The 22501-nt window shown below is 39.6% G+C and overlaps 1 protein-coding gene across 8 annotated transcripts in view; it reads left to right on the forward strand.

Moving 5' to 3' along the window:
* DMD (dystrophin) overlaps positions 1 to 22501 on the forward strand; it is a 567421-nt gene that overhangs the window by 525746 nt on the left and 19174 nt on the right. For 5 of the 8 annotated variants that reach the window (XM_053931545.1, XM_053931553.1, XM_053931563.1 and 2 more), the window contains 7 exons: positions 4940 to 5076; positions 5852 to 5890; positions 10339 to 10404; positions 11707 to 11772; positions 14829 to 14987; positions 21736 to 21979; positions 22342 to 22465. In XM_053931545.1, the coding sequence (XP_053787520.1) occupies positions 4940 to 5076; positions 5852 to 5890; positions 10339 to 10404; positions 11707 to 11772; positions 14829 to 14987; positions 21736 to 21979; positions 22342 to 22465 (835 nt within the window). The remainder of the gene's footprint in view (positions 1 to 4939; positions 5077 to 5851; positions 5891 to 10338; positions 10405 to 11706; positions 11773 to 14828; positions 14988 to 21735; positions 21980 to 22341; positions 22466 to 22501) is intronic. The other 3 variants (XM_053931535.1, XM_053931573.1, XM_053931590.1) reach the window with 1 other exon arrangement.

The following is a 22501-nucleotide window of genomic DNA, read 5'->3' on the forward strand; positions in this document are numbered from 1 at the left end:
AAAACTTATTTTCCTGTGTGCAAGGTAATGAAGTGTTAGGACTGCTTTTCTTCCCTCCTCCATAATTAAATCTCATTTTATATACTATACATGCCAGCAATTTTGTTGCTTAGTCAAGGATGCTCCAGTGGTTTGAAGTAAACTGAAGTTCATTGTTTGCACAATTCTGTGTTGTAATGTATTGTTGTGTGCTAATGACTTGTTCCATGTTCAGTGCCATAGCTCACTTTATGGATCCTCCTGGAAGCACATGATTTGTGCAAATACTCATTCATATCTTGAGTCCCAAGGTTTTCTTCATATCTTGGGTCCCAAGGTTTTCTCCAGACCAGTGTGTGATTTTTTTCCTCCTTTCCTCATCAAGTTGCCACTTCACTTGCTTTCTCCCACAACACTATGGTTGCATTTTTAAGTTCTTCACTATTTCACGGTACCTTTGTATTGTCTGATCACTTGATGATATAAAATGCCAGGGAAGTTCTCATGGTTGCAAGGTAGATTTGATTTCCAGGGCATTCAGTACAGGATGCTGCAGTGATGGTGTGGTGAGGGTCTTCACCCTTCTTTCATTTCTCCCAAAAGCACTGGTTTTGCATAAATGTTTCTTTCATACCTGACAGTTGTCAAGGGAAATTCTGCACTTCTCTCTCAGGGTGCTCCTTTTTTGGCCTCTCTGGACCAGTGCAAAGGGGCATCAATTAGAGGCACTCTCAAGTTAAACTTCCAGCATGTAGCAAGATAGAGCTTTCAGCTGCATTTGCTATTGCTTGTATTTGTCTTGAAGCAGTGCACTCTCATCAGCATTTCCTGGTGAAATAGGATTAGTCCTAGTCTTTCATCTGCTGGTAGTCATAAATGGTGAAAAGAAAGCATCAAAATTATACTTGGGCTAGCCCCATAAAATTATATGAACAGTCTTTAAATCTTCATCCAAGCAAAAAGGCATGGTCAAAATGAAGCAAAGACTCTCAGCTTTTCTCAGAGACCTAAAAAAGGGAGAAAAAAAATTATATTTATGCCCTTAAAATATTACAGTAAAACAAGTCCAGAATTTTTGTTAGTTTTAACTTAGAGATAGTTACTTGCATTATCTATCCACTTTTACCCTTCAATGGCAGTATTCCTGGGAATCTCTGCAATGGCAGCCAATGCACATTGCTGGCTCTTGGTCGGTGTTCGTTGGCTGTGGTTTTCTGCGCCGTCCCTCAGGGACTGAGGTTACTGAAAGGGCGATTTGCCTGAACTGCTGCACCAGTCAGAGGGAACTGCTGGCTCTGCCTGGGCAGGTCTGAACAGACTTCTCCATCGCAGGCATTCCTAGAGCAGAATCTCATGATCTGAGTCATAGGCAGGGTGAGTGAGTGAGTGAGTGAGTGAGTGAGTGAGTGAGTGACCAACCAGCTCCCTGGGAGCCTTCTTTCCACCTGTGGCTGAACCCCTCCTTCCCAGATGGACTGCAGCTTTGCTTTGCACTTTGCTACTGTTATTCTTGCTAAGAAACAACTTGGGAGATTTGTGAGTGATACAAACCAGTATCTTCCAACCATTTTGTTACCCTTTTGATGTGTTTTGAGGAAAGAGAAATAAAAAGGGATTAGGAGGTGCACCCCCAGCCTGCAGCAGCTCATTGCAGTGCTGCATCCAGCAGGTTTGTGTTGTCCCTGAAAATACGGATTACAAAGAGGTGAACGTGGTGGTGAACAGAAAACCTGCCACCACATCCAGCCTGCTGGATCAGAATAAAGAGTCATTCACAGCCAGTGGATTTTTCCCTGAACTCCAGCAACCCGTGCTAATGTGCCGTGCCTGGCTGCACAAGCAGCCAGCTGAATTAGAGGAGGATTAGCTGGGGTGGAGGGGGAAGTGAATGTGACACACAGCAAGCCCCACGCTTTTTTGTGTTGCTGCTATTACAAAAAATTTACCCAAGTACTGGGGGACTGAACATCCACTGAAGCTATGTCTAGTTTGTAATTGTTTTGTAAATGAATGACAAAGAGTATGCAGGTGGCAGAGCATTTATCAGTCTTCCTCCACACTAATCTCTCACCTTAAAATGCATTTTGGCAGACACAAGACATGTGATGCCTTCTTTGATAATATCTTTGCAATAATTCAATGTGCACACCAAAGTGTTCTGATATTTTTACTTTCCCTCTCTCTTAGTATCAAGGAATTTTTGAGCACTGCAGTCTTTAATTCTGCTTAGGGGAATTTTGAGAACTCATGCTAAATACCTGAGGGATGTGATAATATTCTCTCTCTTGCAAAAGGTTGAGTCAGAATAAGGGCAAGGCAGTTGCTTGGTTTTCATTTAGACAGAAAAATTGCTACAATTATTCCTGAAAGCAACACATCTCAATTTATTGTTGAAATAGATAGGACTTTTAAGGAGTTTTCAAACAAAGCATAGAAGACAACTTATAGACTGAGATGTAAATGCAGGATGATTTTTCTGTTAGGTTTTAATGAACAGTGACACACGAACATAAAAACACCTCATTGGAAGGAAGTGTGTCAAACTGTTAGACCTGTCTACATCTAGGGTTTCCAGTCGGGGCTGAGGTCTGGGGAGGGGGGTTGGCATGGCATTTTCTTAAACCAAACAGGGAAAAGTCAGCTGGTGATAAAGCTATTCCTATTTGGTTTCTGAATAGTTTTGGAACATGCTCAACCCATCTGCCTATTATATGTTGCTTTGACTTAAGAGAGCTGGGATGCTGAAACTCCACTGTTTCTTCTTCATAAACCAGTTCTACTGGGAATTTAGGTCTGGCAGATTTTACTCTGAAAATCATATGTAATAAAACATCTGTGGAATAAATGAGAAGGTTTGGCTGAAAATTGCCTCAGTTTATCATCTTGTCCATGTAAAAATCACGTTTTCTTTGCCTTTCTTGTGCTCCTTGAACATTTTTTTAAATGGCAGTTGGATGGTATGAGAGGTGCCTGATGCTTTTAGTTGTCACTAGAAGATATATTTTCTTCTCGGGATTCTTGTGGTACCAACTAGATTGGGACATTTCTGTGCAAACACAGCATTTTGCTGTTCAGTTGTCATGGAAAAGGTTCAGGGGGGAGAGAGGGGAGAACAGTCCCAGGAAGGCTGCAGCAAAGAATGTTTCATTTCTAATACCTCAAAACACTTGATCCAAATTGCAGTCAAATGCAATAGAAAGTGTTCTTAACATCAAAAATAGACAGGGCATTAATAAATGGTTATAAATGTCACAGGTGAACAACTGGACAGAAAGCTGTGCTTAGCCTATTTATATCAAGATTAAATATTAAAAGTTTTTCTGTGTTTTCAGTAGATGTGCTCTGTGTGCTCTCTTGATGACAAGCTGGTTAAGCGCTCTCCTGGCAGGCATTGCAGATGAAGTTCAGCAGAGGGAATTCCCTCCTCCAGAGGCATGGGAAGGGAGCCACCTCAATAAATCTCCTTTCTGGAGTTCTCTGGGTGGTCTGGGCACACTTCATCCCTCCCTTCCCCAAATGTCTTTACTTCTGATGAATTAAGGAAGGGATACTTAATATTACCAAATATTATCTCAGTTTCTTGAAAATCCAGATGCTGCTGTACTGGCTTATAGGTTCTGCTGTGTCACTTCTCTGCCAGCCATTGCTTACACTGAATTTTCCTGCCAGACCAGCCTGACCAGAAAGGGAGCCAAAATCTGTCCAGCTTTACATGAAGCTCATAGGTGTCATAAGTACAGGGTAATATTTGCCTTTTCTGTTAATACTTTTCAGACTTTTTGCAGATATTTTTTCAGGGCATCCTTAATTTTTTTACCTTTTAAAAATCTATATATCTGTGTTTGAGCAGCTCTGTGAAGGTTGGCTTAACTTATGGGTTCCAGCACATCCATCCCCTCTATGCAGAAGGCACAGAACTCAATAAAAATGTCAGAAAGATTAACTTTTCCCTGATTTCTTTCCCTTGAATTAGATAGATTGGAGAAGCAATATTGTTATGTGGGTCAGGAGGAACTTAATTTACTGTAAAAGATCAGTACTTCAGGGTCTAGTGTTTCTGCAAGGTTCAGAGAAGGGAGTGCAGCCTGACTGAAGTAATTGAAGTTTACATTAAAATTCATCAGAAAATTGCCTGATTCTTCGTCAGACTCTCAATAAGTCTTGCATCTTCACAGCAGACGTCCTTGAAGCTCTTCCTGACTCTTTCTGGTCTTTCTAAATCTACGTTGTGCTCCTCTGCTGGTCTCTACAACAGCAAGGGAAGCCTGCTGCAGGCAAGGGAGTAGAAAACTTCATGCAAATTGTTCTCTCCTCAGAGTATTGATCTTAAATGCTTGCTAGTTTCACATTGAACAGGTGCAGGAAGAAATAAGTGTTCTGAGAGCTTTAAGCAGCTCTCACCTGCTTTTTGTTTCCCTTTGAACAAAATATTAATGGCACAGAAGGCTCAGGAGGGAAACTGGAAAGAAAAAGTACCTAGAGGCTTTCATAGATTGACAAGTCCATGAGATGGAGATGCCAAGCATGTGGTAAGAGTTGGGATCCAGACAGTGAAGCGCCCAGCTGGACACACGGACTGTCTGTGTGTCCTCCACTACAGCCATTTTAGTGCTCTACCAAAAGTAGGCAGAGAGACCCCCCACAGCCAGGTGATGAAATGGCAAATTATTGTCTAATTATTGCTTGTCTTCTTGAGATCACCTGAGGTGAGGCATGAGCCTCTCAGGAGGTTTTGAAACTTCTGTTCTTTCCCTCCTTCCTCCCCACTAGCAGTGTCTGTGTAGTGCATTGTAAGGCAACAGTGATGAACAAATAAAATTTACTGTTCCAGGGCTCAGGCTGTTGGCAGCTCTGCTTGGTGTGATCACAGCTCTTCCAAGTGACCCAGCAAAGGAAGAGGCAATTGAAAAACAGTGACAACCTCATGAAAGATGATTTCATTGTGATTTGTGCCTTTCAGACAACTTCAGGAGAAGATGTCCGTGACTTTGCCAAGGTACTAAAAAACAAATTTCGAACAAAAAGATATTTTGCAAAGCACCCACGAATGGGCTACCTGCCTGTGCAGACTGTCTTGGAGGGAGACAACATGGAAACGTGAGTAGCTCTGAAGTATCTAAGTAGCAATTCATTTGGTACACTATTTGAGCTCCCCAGCTGGTGCCAACTCCTTTCACTTCCTAAATGCATAAAGCCTCTTTATGTCTTTCATTTCTGTTTACCTCGCCTGGCAGGAAAATACAAGCTGGGCTTCCAGTTGCCATTGCCTTTATCTGCTTTCACCTGTCCTTATACAGGAACTTCAGCTTCAGTTAGCAAAAAAAAAAAAAAAACAAACCACTCACAGTCTTACTGGCAGTCTTACAGATGTCTAAGTTTGATGCACAATTTGGAGGCTAATGATACATTCATTAAATTTTTATTTTCTTCCAAGTGGGTATCTTTCCTTGGTTTTATTTTTTTAATTAGGCTACGATGTTTGTAACCTTCCTAGATGATTTCTTCTTTTCTCAGCCTATAAATTTAGTCTTACTAAATGACTGATATCTTCATGGAAAAAAAAAAGCAGTAATGATGCACATGGAGAAATCAATGACTTAACCCAGTTCCCTTTGGTTTTTTACACATTTAATCAGTTGTTTAATGGCAATTGCACGCAGCTTGTTCTCGCTCCTTCTCTCTCTCTTTTTAAATTTTAGATTTCAAGGTTTTTTCTCACTTTTTGGTTGGTTGCTCTTCACAGCCATTCATGTTGGTCTGTTGGATTTCTGCTTTTTTGTTATTGTGACTTTTTTTTTTAAACTTTCTGTAATTATTTTGCTGCTGAGTTTCTTCTGCCTTTCTCTTCACCTCCTCATTTTTTGTCTTGCAGTCCTGTTACTCTGATCAACTTCTGGCCAGTAGATTCTGCGTGAGTACTTTTGCTGAAGTGTGCTGCTGCTGCTGCTGCTGCTGCGCTCCCTCACTTTTTCTTTTTGTTTATTTCTTTGTTCAGTTTTACATGAGATCATTTCCTTCTTTCTTTATGGTTATTTCCTTTGATGCACTCTCTGAAGGAATGTTTTGATCCCAAATGAGTAGAATGAGATAAACCCTGGAATTTCCAGCAGTCATGGATTTTGTCCTGTGTACTCTTTCTGGAGTATGTATTTTTCATGGAATTAACAGGGGTTTCTTGCAGACCTACTAATGCTTATCAAAGTTTGTTCTTTAAAAGCCTGTGTTTCTGAATAAGTGTCGATCCCTCTGAATGTATACTAAATGCTTTTTGAAAGACAAGAGATTGAACTTGATATGGATTTAATTCAGTTTCAGGAATGACACAGTTTTGCAGATAAAGCTGTACTTTGGGTTTATGTGCAGCCGTGCACACTTGAGTGCCCCAGTAAATCCAGAACTTACTGGGTATTTTATTACAGTCTTTTAGATACATTCAGATTTATGAAGGCAGGTTGAAATGGGGAAATGTTTACTGTATTTTTTCAGAAGTTAAAAAAGCAGTGGTTTTCAGCTGTCGAATAGATTTTCATTCTTGCACCACTCTAGCAGTTGCATTGTCTTACTGATGTAGTAATAGCCTCAGCCTAAACTAAAGATAGATATATATTTACCATTGTGGCATTTGCTACTTCTAGTGTTACACAGATGCTTTTAGAATAATGTTAAATAAGGAACAATTTTAATTCACATATTGACAACTAACAAGAAAGATTTTTTTTTATTTCTATATGGTAAAATGTATATGACTTGCACCTCCATTGAACTTTTTGTAGAATAAACAAGAGTGAAATGTATACACTGGAATATTGATTTATAATTTTCATTGGGAGCACAAACCCTTGGGAAGCTAAGGGAAGTGCTCTACCTCTAGGAAATTTAAGCAACCAAGAAGCACATCTAATACTGCAAACCTCATATGGCTGAGAATTCACGCACAGAGAATGCCAAAAGTCTGGAGGCAGACTGAAACAGAGGGGCTTTGAGCTTGAGGATGCACTTTTATAGATGCAACTTGGATCTAGATTCCTTATATTTTGGAACAGTTGCAAAGTTAAAAGTAACATTTGAAGAAAGCTTGGATCATGTGGAATGTCATTGCTGTGTATGACATGAAATTAAGCTGTCACAACATGGTCATTTCTAATTACTTACAGCAGTAGCATTGTGGTGTGCCTACATCAATAGCTTCACACAAAAGGTTTGCTTTTACATTCTACAGGGAGTTTAACTCGCATGTAATACTTGAGAAAACTTGAGAAATACTGAGGAGCAGGATTTGTGCAGAGAGGTTGCACTTTTTGTCAGACTAACTCAGGTATCTTCCAGAGCATAATCATTCCATCTGGTCTGACAAGGAAGCAGAAAAATAGGAAATTAATAGTGGCTGGAAAGAATTGCCCTTAATTTTGTTCTGCTAACTTACTTTCTTTCCTTCATGCTATAGCACCTGACCTGCAATTCAAGTTACTGAGCTACCCAAGTTTAAAGCTGTTTCTCACTTACAGGGTGATTCCAGCTTCAGCAGACAAGCCAGTTATCATAAAACTTTCCCATGTTTTCTACACTCATGCCTTTTTCTGGTGCTCTCATGCCAGTTTTCTGGTTATCCTTGAAGTGCCTCAGAAAAGCATCATCTGGCAGCACCTAGCAATGCTAGTGCTATTCTGACACCAGCATGTGGTTTACATGGAACTGCTTGTAAACAGATTTTTTTTTTTTGTTGGAAATCAATAGTTCTTACTGCTTATTATCCAGTAATTTACCCAGATATGCCGCTTGCCAGGTATTAAAGGACAGTTCACAAGTTGTGAGAATGTGTATCTTTTTACTTGAACTTTGGTGGTACAATGATACAAAGAAAATTTACTTGTTTCTACACTTTCAGGAAGCATCAACTAAAATGCTGAACAAAGAAAAGTACCCTCATCCTGCCAGCCAGGTCTCCAGGGGTGCAGGGAATTGCAGGAAGGTGGTGTTTGCCACTTGGTCACCACTTGACTTGACTAGAATTCCCAGGCTGCTCCTGCAGACCCCAGCTTGAATGGGGCAGCTGTGGAGCCCTTGTAAAAGGGATGGTTATCTTGACTAAATATTGGCTGTGTCACTCAGCCTTCCTGTTGACTGCTTGAGCTGATTAGGTGTGCTGAGTATATGTGCTCAGAAAGGAAGGACTGTGAGCTCTAGCACAGGTGGTTGGTCACTAAGAGTATGTAAAATACAGCACAATCATTCTCAAGTTTACTCAGAGAATGGCAAAAGTACCTTTGAGCAGCTGAATTCAACACAAAGCAATGCTTCTCCAGCAGGTTTGTTTTCTTAAGCAAACTTCTAAAAAGCTGTTTAAGGTATATCTCCATTGCAGTATGTTCTAAAGTAGAGACAAACCTGGAATTGTAGTCTCACTCCCTGCTTGCAGCTGGCAGAATCAACTCCAACAATTTACACAACATCATGTTGTCTTTTAAAAATATATATCTTTTTATATATATTACACAACTTGGTCGCTTCTGAAATTGCAGCTTGTCATGCAGTACTGCAAAAAGAGACATTTCATTGCTCAGTAGGTCCCAACCAAATGCTGTCCCTTGTTTCGTACAAATACATGTGCAATGGCAGGGTGAGAGGCACTAAGAGAATGACCCAACTCAAAACTGAAACTAATTTTAACATGTATTTCCTAGTCTATGCACAGTCTTAGCATCAACATTTGTGTGTGTGTTGAAAGCAAGACTTCCTGCATTGATGGTACAAGTTAAGACCAGCTTAACATCTTCTGTATGACAAAAAAAATAGAAAAAATGGAGGTAGCTTCAATTTATCAGAAAACCATGGTTATCCTGCCTCATGATCCACTATTCTGAAGAAATCGCATCCTTTTCCCCTCCCTTCCCTGCATGTCTTTACATAGAATGGGATATCGAGTCACAGAGAAGCAATTGCCCCATCCTCTGAATCTCTGCTGCACTAAGGAACTCTGTGAACTGAGTATTTGTCCTCTGGTGTGCTGTAGTAATGCTTGAATATGTGATGAGTAAAAGTAGAGGCCAAAGTTCATTTTGAAGACAAAATTAGATTTATTATACTTGGCCTATAATGTCTTAAAGAGGAAAAACTTTGCTGTTCTGTGAGAAGAGATATTAATGATGATGCTTGATTTGTATCTGTATCGAGCATACAGCTCTATGGTTTCAGAAGGATCCTAATCTAGAGCCCTTTGGAGGCTGATTAGAAACCTGGAAGCTGAGAAGTCCAGTAGATCTACAGCAGGATTGTCAAACTCTAACATGGGAACAGAACATGACAAACCAGAAGATTATTTCAGTTTTCGTTTATAACCAGTAAATACAAAACCTTTCAGATTGTACAATGCAACACAATCACTTTTGGTCAGTCCCAGCCTGAACCACAGTATCCAACAATTCAAAATGGGGAGAAATTCCTTCCTCAGTTTGAAACTAATCAGGAGTTCCAGAAGGAGAGTCAGCAGAGATGGAATAAAGGGCAGTTGAAATTTAGCAAAAGTATAAAATTACCATTCAATTTGGGAAGCTGCATCACTTTTTGTTAATCTGGCACCTCTCAATTGGCTAAATCCCGTGTGGCAGCAAAGGGTGCTGTCTGAGCTGCATAGGCAGCATAATTTAGTGTTGATATTTTCCAGAGGTGAGGCTATAAGAAACAATACTCTAATTGACACAAAAAGACCTATGAATGGTTTTCATCAACAGACAGCTGAAGAGGACCTCATACCATCTGTCAGACTGAAAACCCAGCATAACTTAGTGTCCCCCTGTATAACACACTGAGCTACCTTTGAGATTGCAACTCTTGAAAGACATTAGGCAAAATCATCAGTGTCTGCAGTGTGTTATTAAAGGCTCATTTCAGACCTTATATGCTTCTTGTATTTATTTCTAGCTGCTCGTGGAATAATTCTTAAAGGCTCCTTTAAGTGGGATGTGCTGGAAGCAGGCACTGGAGCAGGGTGGGAGGCACAGGAGAGGTTCCCAGCAGGACATTGGCAGCCTGTGCAGGCTTCATGTGAAGCAGAAATGCCAGTGAAGGAGGCAAGTGTACAGGGAAAACCAGGGTGAAAGCTCTTCTATAAATCCTTTGGGAGTTGCTGTGAAGAAGAGTCGTGGCAACAGATGGATTGCAAATGGTCAAAAATCCCCAGTGTGGCACCACAGAACATTGCACCGATGGCTTGAGGAGGCACACACAGCGCCTGGAATTCTAACTTACTTTTTATCAAACGTGGCATAAGGCATAGAGATGTGAGGGTATAGGCATAGCTAAGTGTCTTTTTACTTTTAAAGGGGTATTGTTTGTGATTAATCAGTGTTTTCTGCCTTATAGGCCTGCCTCGTCCCCTCAGCTCTCACACGATGATACTCATTCACGCATTGAACATTATGCTAGCAGGTATGAGACCAGCTGGACATTAGGCAGATCTTTCTCTAAAATTACTTGGAAAAAAAAAAAAAAAAAAAAGAAGAGCTAGAGGCTACCTGAGCACTTCTCTAAAGAAGCATAAAATTTGGGGTTTTGCTTTCCAGGCTCCGGGATGCAAGAGCATCATGTGTGGTTGGTGTTAACCAGCCTGTCCTTGCATGCCAGAGCACCTGTGTGGTCAGAATTGGTTTTTAGGTCCCTTGGGGTCTTCATTAAGCGCAGTGTGCTCAGTTACTGATACTTTAATAGGACCTGTGGCAACAAGACAAGAAGTACTGTTTTAAACTAGAAGAGGACAGATTCAGACTAGATGTAAGGAAGGAATTTTTGCAATGAGGATGATGAAGCACTGAGAGAAGGTTGTCCAGAGAGGTGGTAGATGCCCCATCCCTGAAAACATTTAAGGTCAGACTGGACGGGGCTCTGAGCCACCTGTTTGAGTTGATGTCCCTGCTCAGTGCAGGGGGGTTGGACTGGAGACCTTTAAAAGCCCCTTCCACCCCAAACCCTTGTATTATTCTGCATAGAGTTTTGTTTTTTATATGGACCCTGATATAACAGTACAAATGAGAAGAGCAGAAGCCTCCAAACTCTCATATGAATCTCAGGTGTCATTATAATGTTAATTCACCTCATGAAATGCCACAAACAGGATTTTTCCTTGATTTGGAGGATTAAAATAGTGATATATCACTGCTTTAGTTCAATTCTCTGCTTTCATACTGCTCCTAAGAATCAAAAAGTGGATTAATTGCACAAATGTGAAAATATGTTTCCACCAAGCAAGTAAATTTTCAAGGGCTGAGGTAATGAAAAATAGTTATTCTGGCCTCTTTCTCTCCTCCAGTATCACTTGATCAGGAGAGGTGTTTCTGAATTATGCAGGACGTTTAGGAGGGACTGAGTGTGAAAACTAATGAGAAATGACTGTTTGGACAATGACATTGCCGGGTACAAAGCAATTTGTGTAATCCCCTGGCATCTTAAGGCTTTTCTTTGATTTTGGAATTAATTAATTGAGAGGAGTTGGAATATAACCTCAGAGAAAGGACTGAAAACTTAGAAGTGAGTTTAGCCAGGCCATTGTAGCAAACAATCTTTTGTGATAGCTTATTGCAAAACCTTTTGGTAATCAACAGCGAGTGTAAATTAATTTGAGTTTCAAATTCATCAAAAACATCACGCTCTTTAATTCTTTCCAGAATGTTAGATCAAACAGAGTTTTTTGAAAAACATAATTGGTTTTAATGAGTCTTGTTTATTTTTCCACAGGCTAGCAGAAATGGAGAACACCAATGGTTCTTACCTAAATGACAGTATTTCACCTAATGAGAGCATGTAAGTAGGCTGTTTTCATGGGTTTGAAATGTATTTTCTTGGGAAGGTTAATAACTTGAAATTTTGTAGTGCTGAATTTGCATGGCCATGTATCACATCTTTTTCAATTTAATGATGTGCTCATGTCCTTTCAATTTGTATCATAGTCTCTGGACAATGTCTTATAGCTTAATACCAAATTAATACAACAAATGATTGATCCCTTCAAAATTAAAACTACTACTTTGTTTCCAAAAATTATTGATGTGTTCAGCAAATAATTTCCATGTTCAAAATATGGTCATTGTCTGATGAGTTCTAAGGAAAAAGATACAAAAACCCCCTCCTGTCTTAGTTCAAGCTTAAGCATGGTTAAATTGCTGTAAGCTAGAAAATGTTGGTGTGGGAAAAGTGTCATACAAAACATAAGTGAGGCTAAACAGAAATACCTGAAATACATTGCAAGGGTAAGCCAGGAGGAACTGATCATCACTGTGAAATACTAGCAGTAGTAAACTGTAAGTTGGACAGACCACTGACAAGCATTCATTGTATTACTTTAAATGTAGCATTATAAATAAAAGTTTTGATTTTTAAGTAGCTAAATCTGATATCTCACTGAAACCCTTTGTGGTTCTCCTGTGATAATATTCTTGGTCTTGTTTATTCTCTGAATAAGAGGACATAGAACTAACTGTGGGTAATGTTTCTGAAGACAGCACAGAAGCAGCTAGGTCATGGGTGTGTTTGAAAATTTGATCTTGGTTCATTAACTGTGTAGGAGGAGCCATAGCATGGATTCTAAATCAATCAGCTATGAAAACCCCAACTTCTCTAAAAACATTTTTATCTATTCTACATGATCTTATCACAGTTTAAGGGGTGGATTTTTTTGAAGATTCAGACAATTAAATTAGTAGCAATCCTTTATAACACAGAATTCTGGCCAATTTTCATTCACTTAAATGGAGATTCCAAATGAATAGCATTTCATGAGGTTGACTCTGAGCCTGTGAGCTCAGAATGTTCTTGGACAGCACTAAAGATGTTTCTTTCAAAATAGTTTCACTTTTGACTTGGTAGGATTGTTGACTACCAGTTTTGAAAGAAAATATCCTGTACAACCAGGTACATTGTTTTAGGGTATTGGTAAAAGGGGAAAGTTAAAATGACACATCAAAATTAATATTGATGCAATGTCAGTAAGTTTTGTGCAATTGATGAAAACTTTGTTTCCAAGTCATATGTTAATTCTGTATTACTATGGATAGTAGTAATGCTCTAATAGAGAGAATTTTGTGTTGTCTCACTGAAATATTTCAGTGTCCTTGTCACAGAAATCATGCATACACTGTATCTCTTGTATTACAGTTTGGTCTTACTGTTCAGTTCATTTTTTTGATCAGTTGGAAGTTGTACTAGTATGATTCAATTAATAAGTTAACTATCCAGTTTGTTCCTCAGTTTGTACTATTAAAATGAGAATAGAACTGTGTACTTCGAATTTTGCTAGAAATATTATCCAGATAGATACAAATTGCAGCAAAATCAAAACTTACCGTAAATTCACAACTGTAATTACTTCGGTTTTGCTTGTCAGATTATGCCTAAGTATTATTTGTTATTCTTGCAGGGTTTGGATTATTTGGCTAATCAGTACAGGTAGAGTGATAGATGGAAACAAGGAAGGCAGGAAATAAAAACACAACATATTTATTTATTTATTTATCAGAAAACATTTCTTTGTGTAGTGTCGTTTCAATGATGTATAAAATATCTGTGCAGGCTGAAGATCACACAAAAAGAGTATGCTTGTAAAATGTAAAATTTTACTGCAATAGTTATGTCACTTGTTCACAGTTAATTCACTTAAGATCTGTAAGAATATTTATAAATGCAAAGCAGTGGTTTGAAGGAAATCACAGTTGAAGTGCTTCATGAAAAGTATAAATTTAGGAACTGGCAAGCCTCTTCTTTTATGAAAAATTAATACTTCTCTTTTATGAACTAATGTTAATGTGCTCTACGTTGCTTTGGCACTCCTACAGTCATAAAATTGCATCATTAACATTTTCAGGAACAAATGAAAACAAGGAAAATTATAATTTTTGAACAATAACAGCTGTTCAAAATGCCTGTTAAATTCTGGTATAGAAACATAACAGGAAAAAACCCTAGACTGACTAGACTGAATTATTTTGTTCTATGAGATCTCCAACAGCAGTTTCATTTTTATTGACCCTGTCCTATGGTGTCAAGGGAAATCTTTTATGGTTTCTCAGTGACTGCTGGTATAAGTTGCATTGCTTAGGGCTTGGATGCATCTCCTCAGCACCTAAACCACACCTAAAACTATCCGTGTAGTTCTGGGAGGTGATTGAGGTCTTAACAATTGTATTTCCTTTTCTCTTCCAGTGATATTCCTGTTCTCAGATGCCAGACAGCTTCTGGGGCAATAGAAATAGAGAAGGAGATCCTATGTATTAAGTAGAATATATTTGTATACTGACAGTGTACATCACTTTTAAATTAAAAAAAAAAAAAAAAGCCAAACATCTGAGTGGAAAATAACATACTTTTATTATATTAGTTAAGGGGTTTTTCTTTGTTTACCTAATTTAGAATTTTATAGAAAAAACAAGATAAATAAAGCACATACTTATTACATAAGAAGAGTTTGTAGTTATAAAAATAAGTGCATTGCCCTTGCTTGAATGACCCTCCCACAATGCAGATCAGGCAGCAGAAGATTGCTTTTTTGTGCAAGCAAATTCCTAATTGAAGTTTGTCAAAAGAGGAGAGCTGAGGTTGTCAGCTGTTGCAAAACTTGGCTTTAGGTATCTAAGAAGCAGAGAAGGAGGGAGGTGGTCTCTGCAGAGAAGGAAAATTACCAGAGACTCAGTGAAACAGGTCAGCAGATTTTGCTTTAAGGTGCATTGCTCTGCTGTAGGTTGTCAAGAGTTCAGCAAATCTCTTTGTAAGAAATGAGAGACTGGGAGTGAATTGTCTCCTCAGATTCACTGTGAAGTTGAAAAGCAGGAAGAGAACAGCCTGTTTTCTCCTCCTCTGTTTTCCAGTGATGATGAACACCTGTTAATCCAGCACTACTGCCAAAGTCTGAACCAGGAGTCCCCCCTGAGCCAGCCCCGAAGCCCTGCCCAGATCCTGATTTCTCTGGAGAGTGAGGAAAGAGGGGAACTGGAGAGAATCCTCGCAGACCTGGAGGAGGAAAACAGGTGGGTTATACCACCAGCTGCTGAATTTGAAGTAAAAAGTGTGCAAAACAATTATATATTTTTAGGGATAAAATGAGTTACAAAACTGCGCTTTTTTCTGATAAATAAGTAATTTCATTGTGGGTAAAAGCTGAGTCCTTTTTCCTTTCACTTTGTTTGGTGTTGCTTGTTGCCATTTCTTTAGTCTTTCAAAACAATGTATCACTTAATCACTTCTAACTTCAAATTTACTTGAAGTTATCTTCATTAATCACCATTTAAAAAACCCCAAATGGATACTTGAAGCATCACAGCACTGCAATCCTATTTATACAGTACTCTGGAATCTTGGGCCATCAGCACAAAAACCAGGAGTTCTTCACCCTGGAAGATTGGTGATTACAACTGTGAATTACCAAAACCAGTCTGTAAGATATAAATCATTTAGTTCTACCAAAAAAAACATGGATTTGTTTGTCTTCTACTACTTTCAGCTTTTATAGTACAGTCTGTTGGCATTTTCATGCTCTTTTTTTCTTGCTTCTGTAAGAACTAGGTACTTCTGCTTACATTGAGGATTTAATGCACTAATCATTTACCTTAGACTTGTCAAGGAAATAATGCAGGAGTTGGCAGTGTCATAGATCTTCTCTCCATGTATGTCTTCTTTGGATGGTGCTAATCAATTACAGTGGCTCCATCAGAGACTTTTTATCAGGAGAGTCAGGGAGAATGGAGAAGATGGTAGGCATCAAGAATGAGGACGATGTTTCACACAGAAACATCGTAGTAAGCAAAGCTCTTGCTCACTGAACAGCAAGGAGCTTTTGTTTGAAACAAACCACAAACTTCCTACTACATTGCACATAAAGCCCAAGTACTTTCTGAAGTGAAGAAACATCAGTATTTTGAAATAAGACCTCAAACTTTGCATGTTCAGGACTGTAGCTAAGAAGAATCTAGTAGCTAGTACAATACAGACAATAAGATAGCTTCGTTTCCAGGAGATGGGTATTATTTTTTTAAACAGCATTATGTAGTGAATCGTGGAAGAAGGAAAAAAATAGTAATGGTTTTATCTCGGAATGCAAAATAAGCTGTCTAGCAGAAAGGAGGGTGACTTCTAAAGCAGACTAGTTTTTGATTAGAAAGGTAGTATATGAAAACTAGTATAACATGGAGCTAGATAGCTAAATAAGCAAAAAAAAAATTATATTATAGATAATATATATAAACATATAAATATAATGTATCTATAAATACAGTTTAAAACAGCTGGTTTGAAGTTTGCCAGTCCTGGATTAAACTAGAGCTGTAGTCTGTAAGGTTGATTTTCTCATTTGTACTACTGGAGGCACAGTTATGGATGGGATGCCACCACAGGCAGCCGTGCCTTTTGTGAGTGCTCAACACAGCAGGCACAGAGAGCTCTGGCTCTGTCTCACAGTGTCGTGGTCACACTGCTCTGATTTTCATTGATTGTGACAAAATCATGACTTCTGTCTCTGCAAACTGCTGTAAATCACTTGTATGTAAAATGTAAGGTAGCTGCTGAAAAGTGACCAAGTTCTTGTCCTGGTTGCTTGTCACAGACAGATAACCATGAGTTTATGGGTGAAACACTGATTCCTGTTTAGAAAAATAAGCTCTTCAGACAGGATCAGTCAGGAGGCATTCATGTAACTTACCTACTTTTAAAAACAGTCTTGTCCCTTTAGAGTCCTGTTTCCTAGTTGTTCTCCTCCGTCGAGTTTTGCAAACCTTTCTTGGCTGTTGCCAAAGGTAATCGGCAACCTGACACCTAATTCCTTGTGTCAACCTGGTTCCAGTGGGTGGACACATCTTCCTTCCCATGCATATCCTGAAACACCCTCCATGTAAACTTTCGTTACTGCCTCAGGATGAAGATATTCCTTTGTTCCCAGGGTGCATCTCTTGCTACTGCTGAGCTGGATGTGGTGCACGAGTCTCCCTTTCCTGCCTGTGTTGACATAACTCCTGTTGCATACACTTGTGATAACTTCTGCTAACTCAGGTTTAGCTCTCTCTGCTGTGTCTTGTACACTTTTACTGTAAGAGTCAGGGCATGCAGTCACTTCTCAGCAGCTCCCAGGAAAGCAGCCACAAGTGATGCCTCAAGTACCAAGAGGAAGTTGTGCTGATACTGCTACCTCATTGTAATTTGTCTTTTTCTTCTGCTCTCCACAGCTTCCTGCTTTTTAAAAAAGCCCTTTTCTTTTTGCTTTGTCTCTTTTGAGCCATTGATTTAATTCTGACCTCCAATTGGGTTTCAGCTACAGTTTCTGGCCTCCCAAGTATTTCCATCTTGTCTTGTTACTTAAATGAAAAGGACTCATTGAAATTGTAATTCTGAGGTTTTGCTTTTGGACAGTTTAAAAGCTCTTTTGCCTATTTTGAATTCTTCTGAAATGCATTCTCTAACTTAGAAACTAACCTAGCTGTGATGTGGTTCTGACTTGGGTTCTGTCAGTTCCAAGGACCTTTTGTTAGATATTCATTATTTATCTGCTAGCATTTTAAGACCTTGGTGCTTCTGTAGCTTGTAAGTATGACTTCCTTAAATAATGTATGGCTAAGATTTGACTGCTAAATAATTTATATTTGTTAAAATGTGAGCATTTTAGAGAACATTTTCAATGGCAGAAAATCTTTTATTTGAGTTTTAGATCTTCAGGCTTGTGCTGAGTTTTGCATCACATGGAATATTGTGATAAGACCATTTCTGTATTCAGTAGACAAAAAGCAATCTTCCTATTGAAGGCATTATTACTGTATTGCAGTATAAAAGAAAAATTATAAAACCCTCTCTAAAACTATTTCCTCACAGTTGAATATTTTTCAGAGAGAGAGAAGACAAGTTTTTGTTGTCTAAATGTCTAAAGCAATGCATTACATAGGTTATACAGTAGGATAGGAAGTACAGGATGTACTGTAGTGGCATTAAATAGAAAGCATGTGGTTCTGCAGTGACAAAGTCAAAACTTTTTGCAAATAATTAAAATATCTTCCTGCTATTTTAATGAGTCAGGAAAGTGGATGTTTCCTAATATTTCAGTTGAACTCAGGTCTTGAATGTAAGAAGGAGACTTCTCTCATGTTCTCTCCTCTTCGTCCCAGCTCTGAGCTGTCCTGGAACAAGAACTAAGTAAATGAGATCTCCAGTCAGAGCTATTTGCTATTCCTTTGCTTTTCCTGACTTGCAGTGGGAGTGCAGTGGGCTGTGTGCCACCAGAGAAAGCACTGACACCCTGAATCTCAAAGCTGCCCTGTGTCGGTGTTTCTCCAAATCTGAAGACTGATGAATGGCCTCCTCACATAAGTTCCTTCTGTATGGTTGCCAACAGCAAAAAAGTGATGTATTTCTAAACATGCTGTGGCTCCTCTTGGTATTTGTTTTGGCATTGAAGAAGGGGAACTAGATCTTCTGAGTGTGAAGCATCCTGAGTAAACACTGTCACTCTAGTGAGTGACAGGGTGTATGTGGTTCAGCTACCATCTTTGTCTGTTTCTTCAGACCACTGATTTTCTGTAGGGAGATGACAAATAACATGAATTCACAAATTCTCAATTGCCTTTGAGAGGACTACTCAGCAAACAGAGTCCACTAGGATTTCTGTCACCAGGCAATTAATGCTGCCAGTGATAGATGTGATTCATAATTCATGCACTCTTTACTACTCAGCTCTGTATAGTTGCATAAATCAAGGTTACACTGCATGCTTCCTATGTTACTTTTCTTCACAAATGCCTCAAAGAGTTGCAAGCGTTGTAAATGGAATATATGGGGGTTTTTGAATATTCTCTTACTGAAGAAGGGTTCCTTTTCCCAGTGATGAGTACATGCAGCAGCATTGTTTGTTTGTTTGTGGCAGCCAGATGTCAAAGTCACCCAGCCTGAGCCGTGGTGGTGGGAGGTGAGATTTCCAGGTACTGCCCATGCTTGCTCAGTTGCATTCATTTAGAGAGGAGCATGTTTGTATCTGCCCCTTTCTCTTATGTCCCATTTTGTGGTGAGTGTCAGAGAGTGCCTCTCCTCAGGACCCTCAGGGCTCTGGCCAGTGCCTTGGGTGCCTGGCTCACAGCAGCAGTCCTTTTCACCACACAGCTTAAAACTGTTCTAGAGGGAGGAATAAAGGCCATTTATTCTCTCAGGATATTCTTACAGCAGTTTTCAAATTCTTTCCTTCTTTTTTTAATTTTCAGCTTTTTTCCATTATGTTAATACACCTCTTCATTGCGGTATGTTTAGGTCCCAGTTATGATATTATTGATTGTGTGCACTGAACATCACTCTTATGGCTCTGAAGCTACAATGAATGTCAGTTCTCTGGATGGAGGACTGTGTAACTTGACTGAAAAGGTGCAGCTGGAAAACTCAGTAATACAGGTGTGCACTGGGGAAACCCACATGCATCCTTCAAAATTACATTCCTTTGTGCCAACAGTATTATAGTATTTAATTACAGAATCCAGAACTCCCAAATCCAGACAAACCTCTGGTTGGAAAATGTGCAATATCTTTTACTTTTTTTTTTTTTTTTTTTTTTCCTGTAGGCTTTCAGAAGGATTTTTAAATAACTTTTTATCAGACATTGAAAGGATTTTTATCTGAATTACTCCCTTGTCCTTACTTGTATTTCAATACCACAGTTACTGGAAGGACTTCTCTATAATGATACAGGCAATAATTGTAGATTTCTTTGAAGCAAGGTATCTGATTATGTTGTAAGTATGACCAAGTACATTTATTTAGCTTCCCTTAGGTTGATGTTTTATCTTTTGCTTTACAGCACTTCAAACTTTTGAGTGTGCTGTTCATAGAGTATTGCCTGTATTGTGAATCTGGGAAATTCCTCATGGAGTAGTGATAGCCACCATCTATGGACATGGTGAAAAGCAGGCTTAATGATCATTCCTGTATAAACTTTAGTCAGCAATAGCACCATGTGTAGTGAACATGTTGCCATGTTCATTCCTATTCCCTTTTGTATTTTTATTAATTATTCACCAGTTTGTTCAGCTGGAAGTATCAGAAGACATTAAGTCAGGCGGAAGACATAACTTACCTGACAATATCTATTCCCAGTATAGATAGCCCTTTTTTTCTAGATAATTTTCATGAACTTGAAACTCTGTATTTTATTAAAACTAAAAACTTCATTGGAAAAAAAAAAAAAACTCTCTATAGTTATCCCTCTCTGTGTGGGTTTTAAGGAAAGAAATCTTGAATTTTGGAACAGCCTGAAGTTAAAAATTATTAGCTCGTTTTATAATAATTTAAAATTTCTGTACAGGAGAGATCATGTAGGTCAGACATCCCTTAGAAATTATCTTGTGGGCAGTGCCACAGTCCCATCATGAGGACATGTCCATCGTGCAGCAGCTGAAGAGCTCAGGGACCTTTGAAGAACAGTCAGTGGCTTGTCTTTGTCCTTGGCATTGCTTTCTCACCCGTGTGAAATGATGAGTCCTGCTTTAGTTCTCCTTCTGGTCACAATAAAGTTCTTTTAGAAGTGGTTTTTTTTTGGGAGGTTTCTGAGGTGCTGTTATGCTTCCAGACCAAACTGTCAGAGTGTGTTGTGGTTTGCAGGCAGAACTGGAAAAAGGTGTCTCTTCTCACAACCTCAAATAAGAGCAAGTTGGAAAAAGTAAAATCTGGGTCACTGCTTGTGATGAGTAAGCAGTTACCAGAGCACTGAGCTGTTTTCCCCCCTCTGGGAAGCTGTAAAAGAACATCATAGCAACAAAATCCCATTGCAGTTTGTTAGGCCTCCCTTGCCTATGAAGTTTCTGCTACAAGTTACTATTTTTGCAGCTTTGGACTGTTACCTTTAACAGCGTTTCAGTTTCTTACCTTCTGTGCTTTCCCTGCTTGGTAGACTTTTTTTTTTTTTTCATGTGTAACACTATAGATCGTATTAATCTATGGAATGTTTTACTGAAGTAAAATTGGAGTTTTATGGAATAAAATAACAAGTTTAGCAGTGCCATAAAGTTACAATAGACAGTAGAACTCTAGGCAGGACAAAGAAGATGAAAATTATAGCCCCAAAAGCCAGTGCAGTTCAGTTTAACAGAGTGGGTCACTAATTCTCATCTTCAGTTGATAATTTTAAACCTAGGCTGGAAATGCATTTACAGATCTGAAGAGAGGAGAGTGATATGACCTGACTGACAGCCAAGTTCTGTGTTTTGCTCTGTCTTTTTGTGTGTCTGCCTCTCTGATGGTTCTCTTCTGTAAAATAGATCAGCCAGCCAAGTGGCACCCACTTTGATTTAGTGTTTGTGAGGTGCTGTGATAACTCTGAGTCCGCCTTTAGCACTAATGACCCGTCAGGTGCAGCCATGTGTGGAAGGGAACTGGCAGTCCCTCTTCTGCTGGGAAGAATAAAGGGCAGGAAGCTGAGGGAGGGCTGAGCCCAGGACAGACCAATCCTGGCTTCGGGAGGGTGTCTGGAGCCTCCTGCATGAGGTGCCCTGAGAGGGGATCAGCTGTGAGTCCTGCTGATGCCAAGAGCCTTTAGGCAACTTGAACCACAGATCCATCTAATACCAGCTCCGTGCAGGTCCGCAAGGAATGTGGATCCCATGAGTGTGGATCCACAGGTGTGTGGATTCAGGAGAGGGAATTGATTTTTGCAGGTGAGCCCTGAAAAGTGAGACACATCACACCACACGAGAGGAAGCGCCTTGTCACTGCCCCGTGCAGGGGCCATAAAGCTTTTGCCCGTTTGTCACTTCCCAACAGGAACCTGCAGGCAGAGTACGACCGCTTGAAGCAGCAGCACGAGCACAAGGGTCTGTCTCCACTGCCATCCCCCCCGGAGATGATGCCGGTCTCTCCGCAGAGCCCCCGGGACGCTGAGCTCATTGCAGAAGCCAAGCTGCTTCGCCAGCACAAGGGCCGCCTGGAAGCCAGGATGCAGATCCTGGAGGATCACAACAAACAGCTGGAATCGCAGCTGCACAGGCTGAGGCAGCTGCTGGAGCAGGTGAGTCCTCAGGCATTTCTTCTGGGTCTCTGAAGAGTAATTTTCCAAATAGGGTGTGAAGCGTTATCAATAACGAGAACATTCCAAGAAATCATGTCTGTAGAAGCAAGTCAGAGAAATGTACAAAATTGTTTTACCGGCTGTTGGCGTGAAGATGGAATCGGGGTTCGGTGTTCTTATTTAGTCTTCTTCCTTGTTTTATTCAGAATTAAAATGCATTGGCTGCATGGATGAATTTGCTTAAGAACAGGCTGAAAATTGTGTGTATTCATGGAATAAATAAAAATTACAGAGATGTAGAGTATTGAGCTCATATAGCAATGTCTTACTTTTTTTCCTTACTTTTTTTCCTTCCATTTCAGCCACAGGCAGATGCCAAGGTGAATGGTACAACACTGTCATCTCCTTCTACCTCTTTGCAGAGGTCAGGCAGCAGTCAGCCAATGCTTCTTCGTGTAGTTGGCAGCCAGACTTCAGAAACCATGGGTAAGATAGTGAAGCTCAGGTTGTCACAAAAAATAA

This window comes from Vidua chalybeata, chromosome 2 (assembly GCF_026979565.1).
Source record: "Vidua chalybeata isolate OUT-0048 chromosome 2, bVidCha1 merged haplotype, whole genome shotgun sequence".
Classification (NCBI taxonomy): Eukaryota; Metazoa; Chordata; class Aves; order Passeriformes; family Viduidae; genus Vidua; species Vidua chalybeata.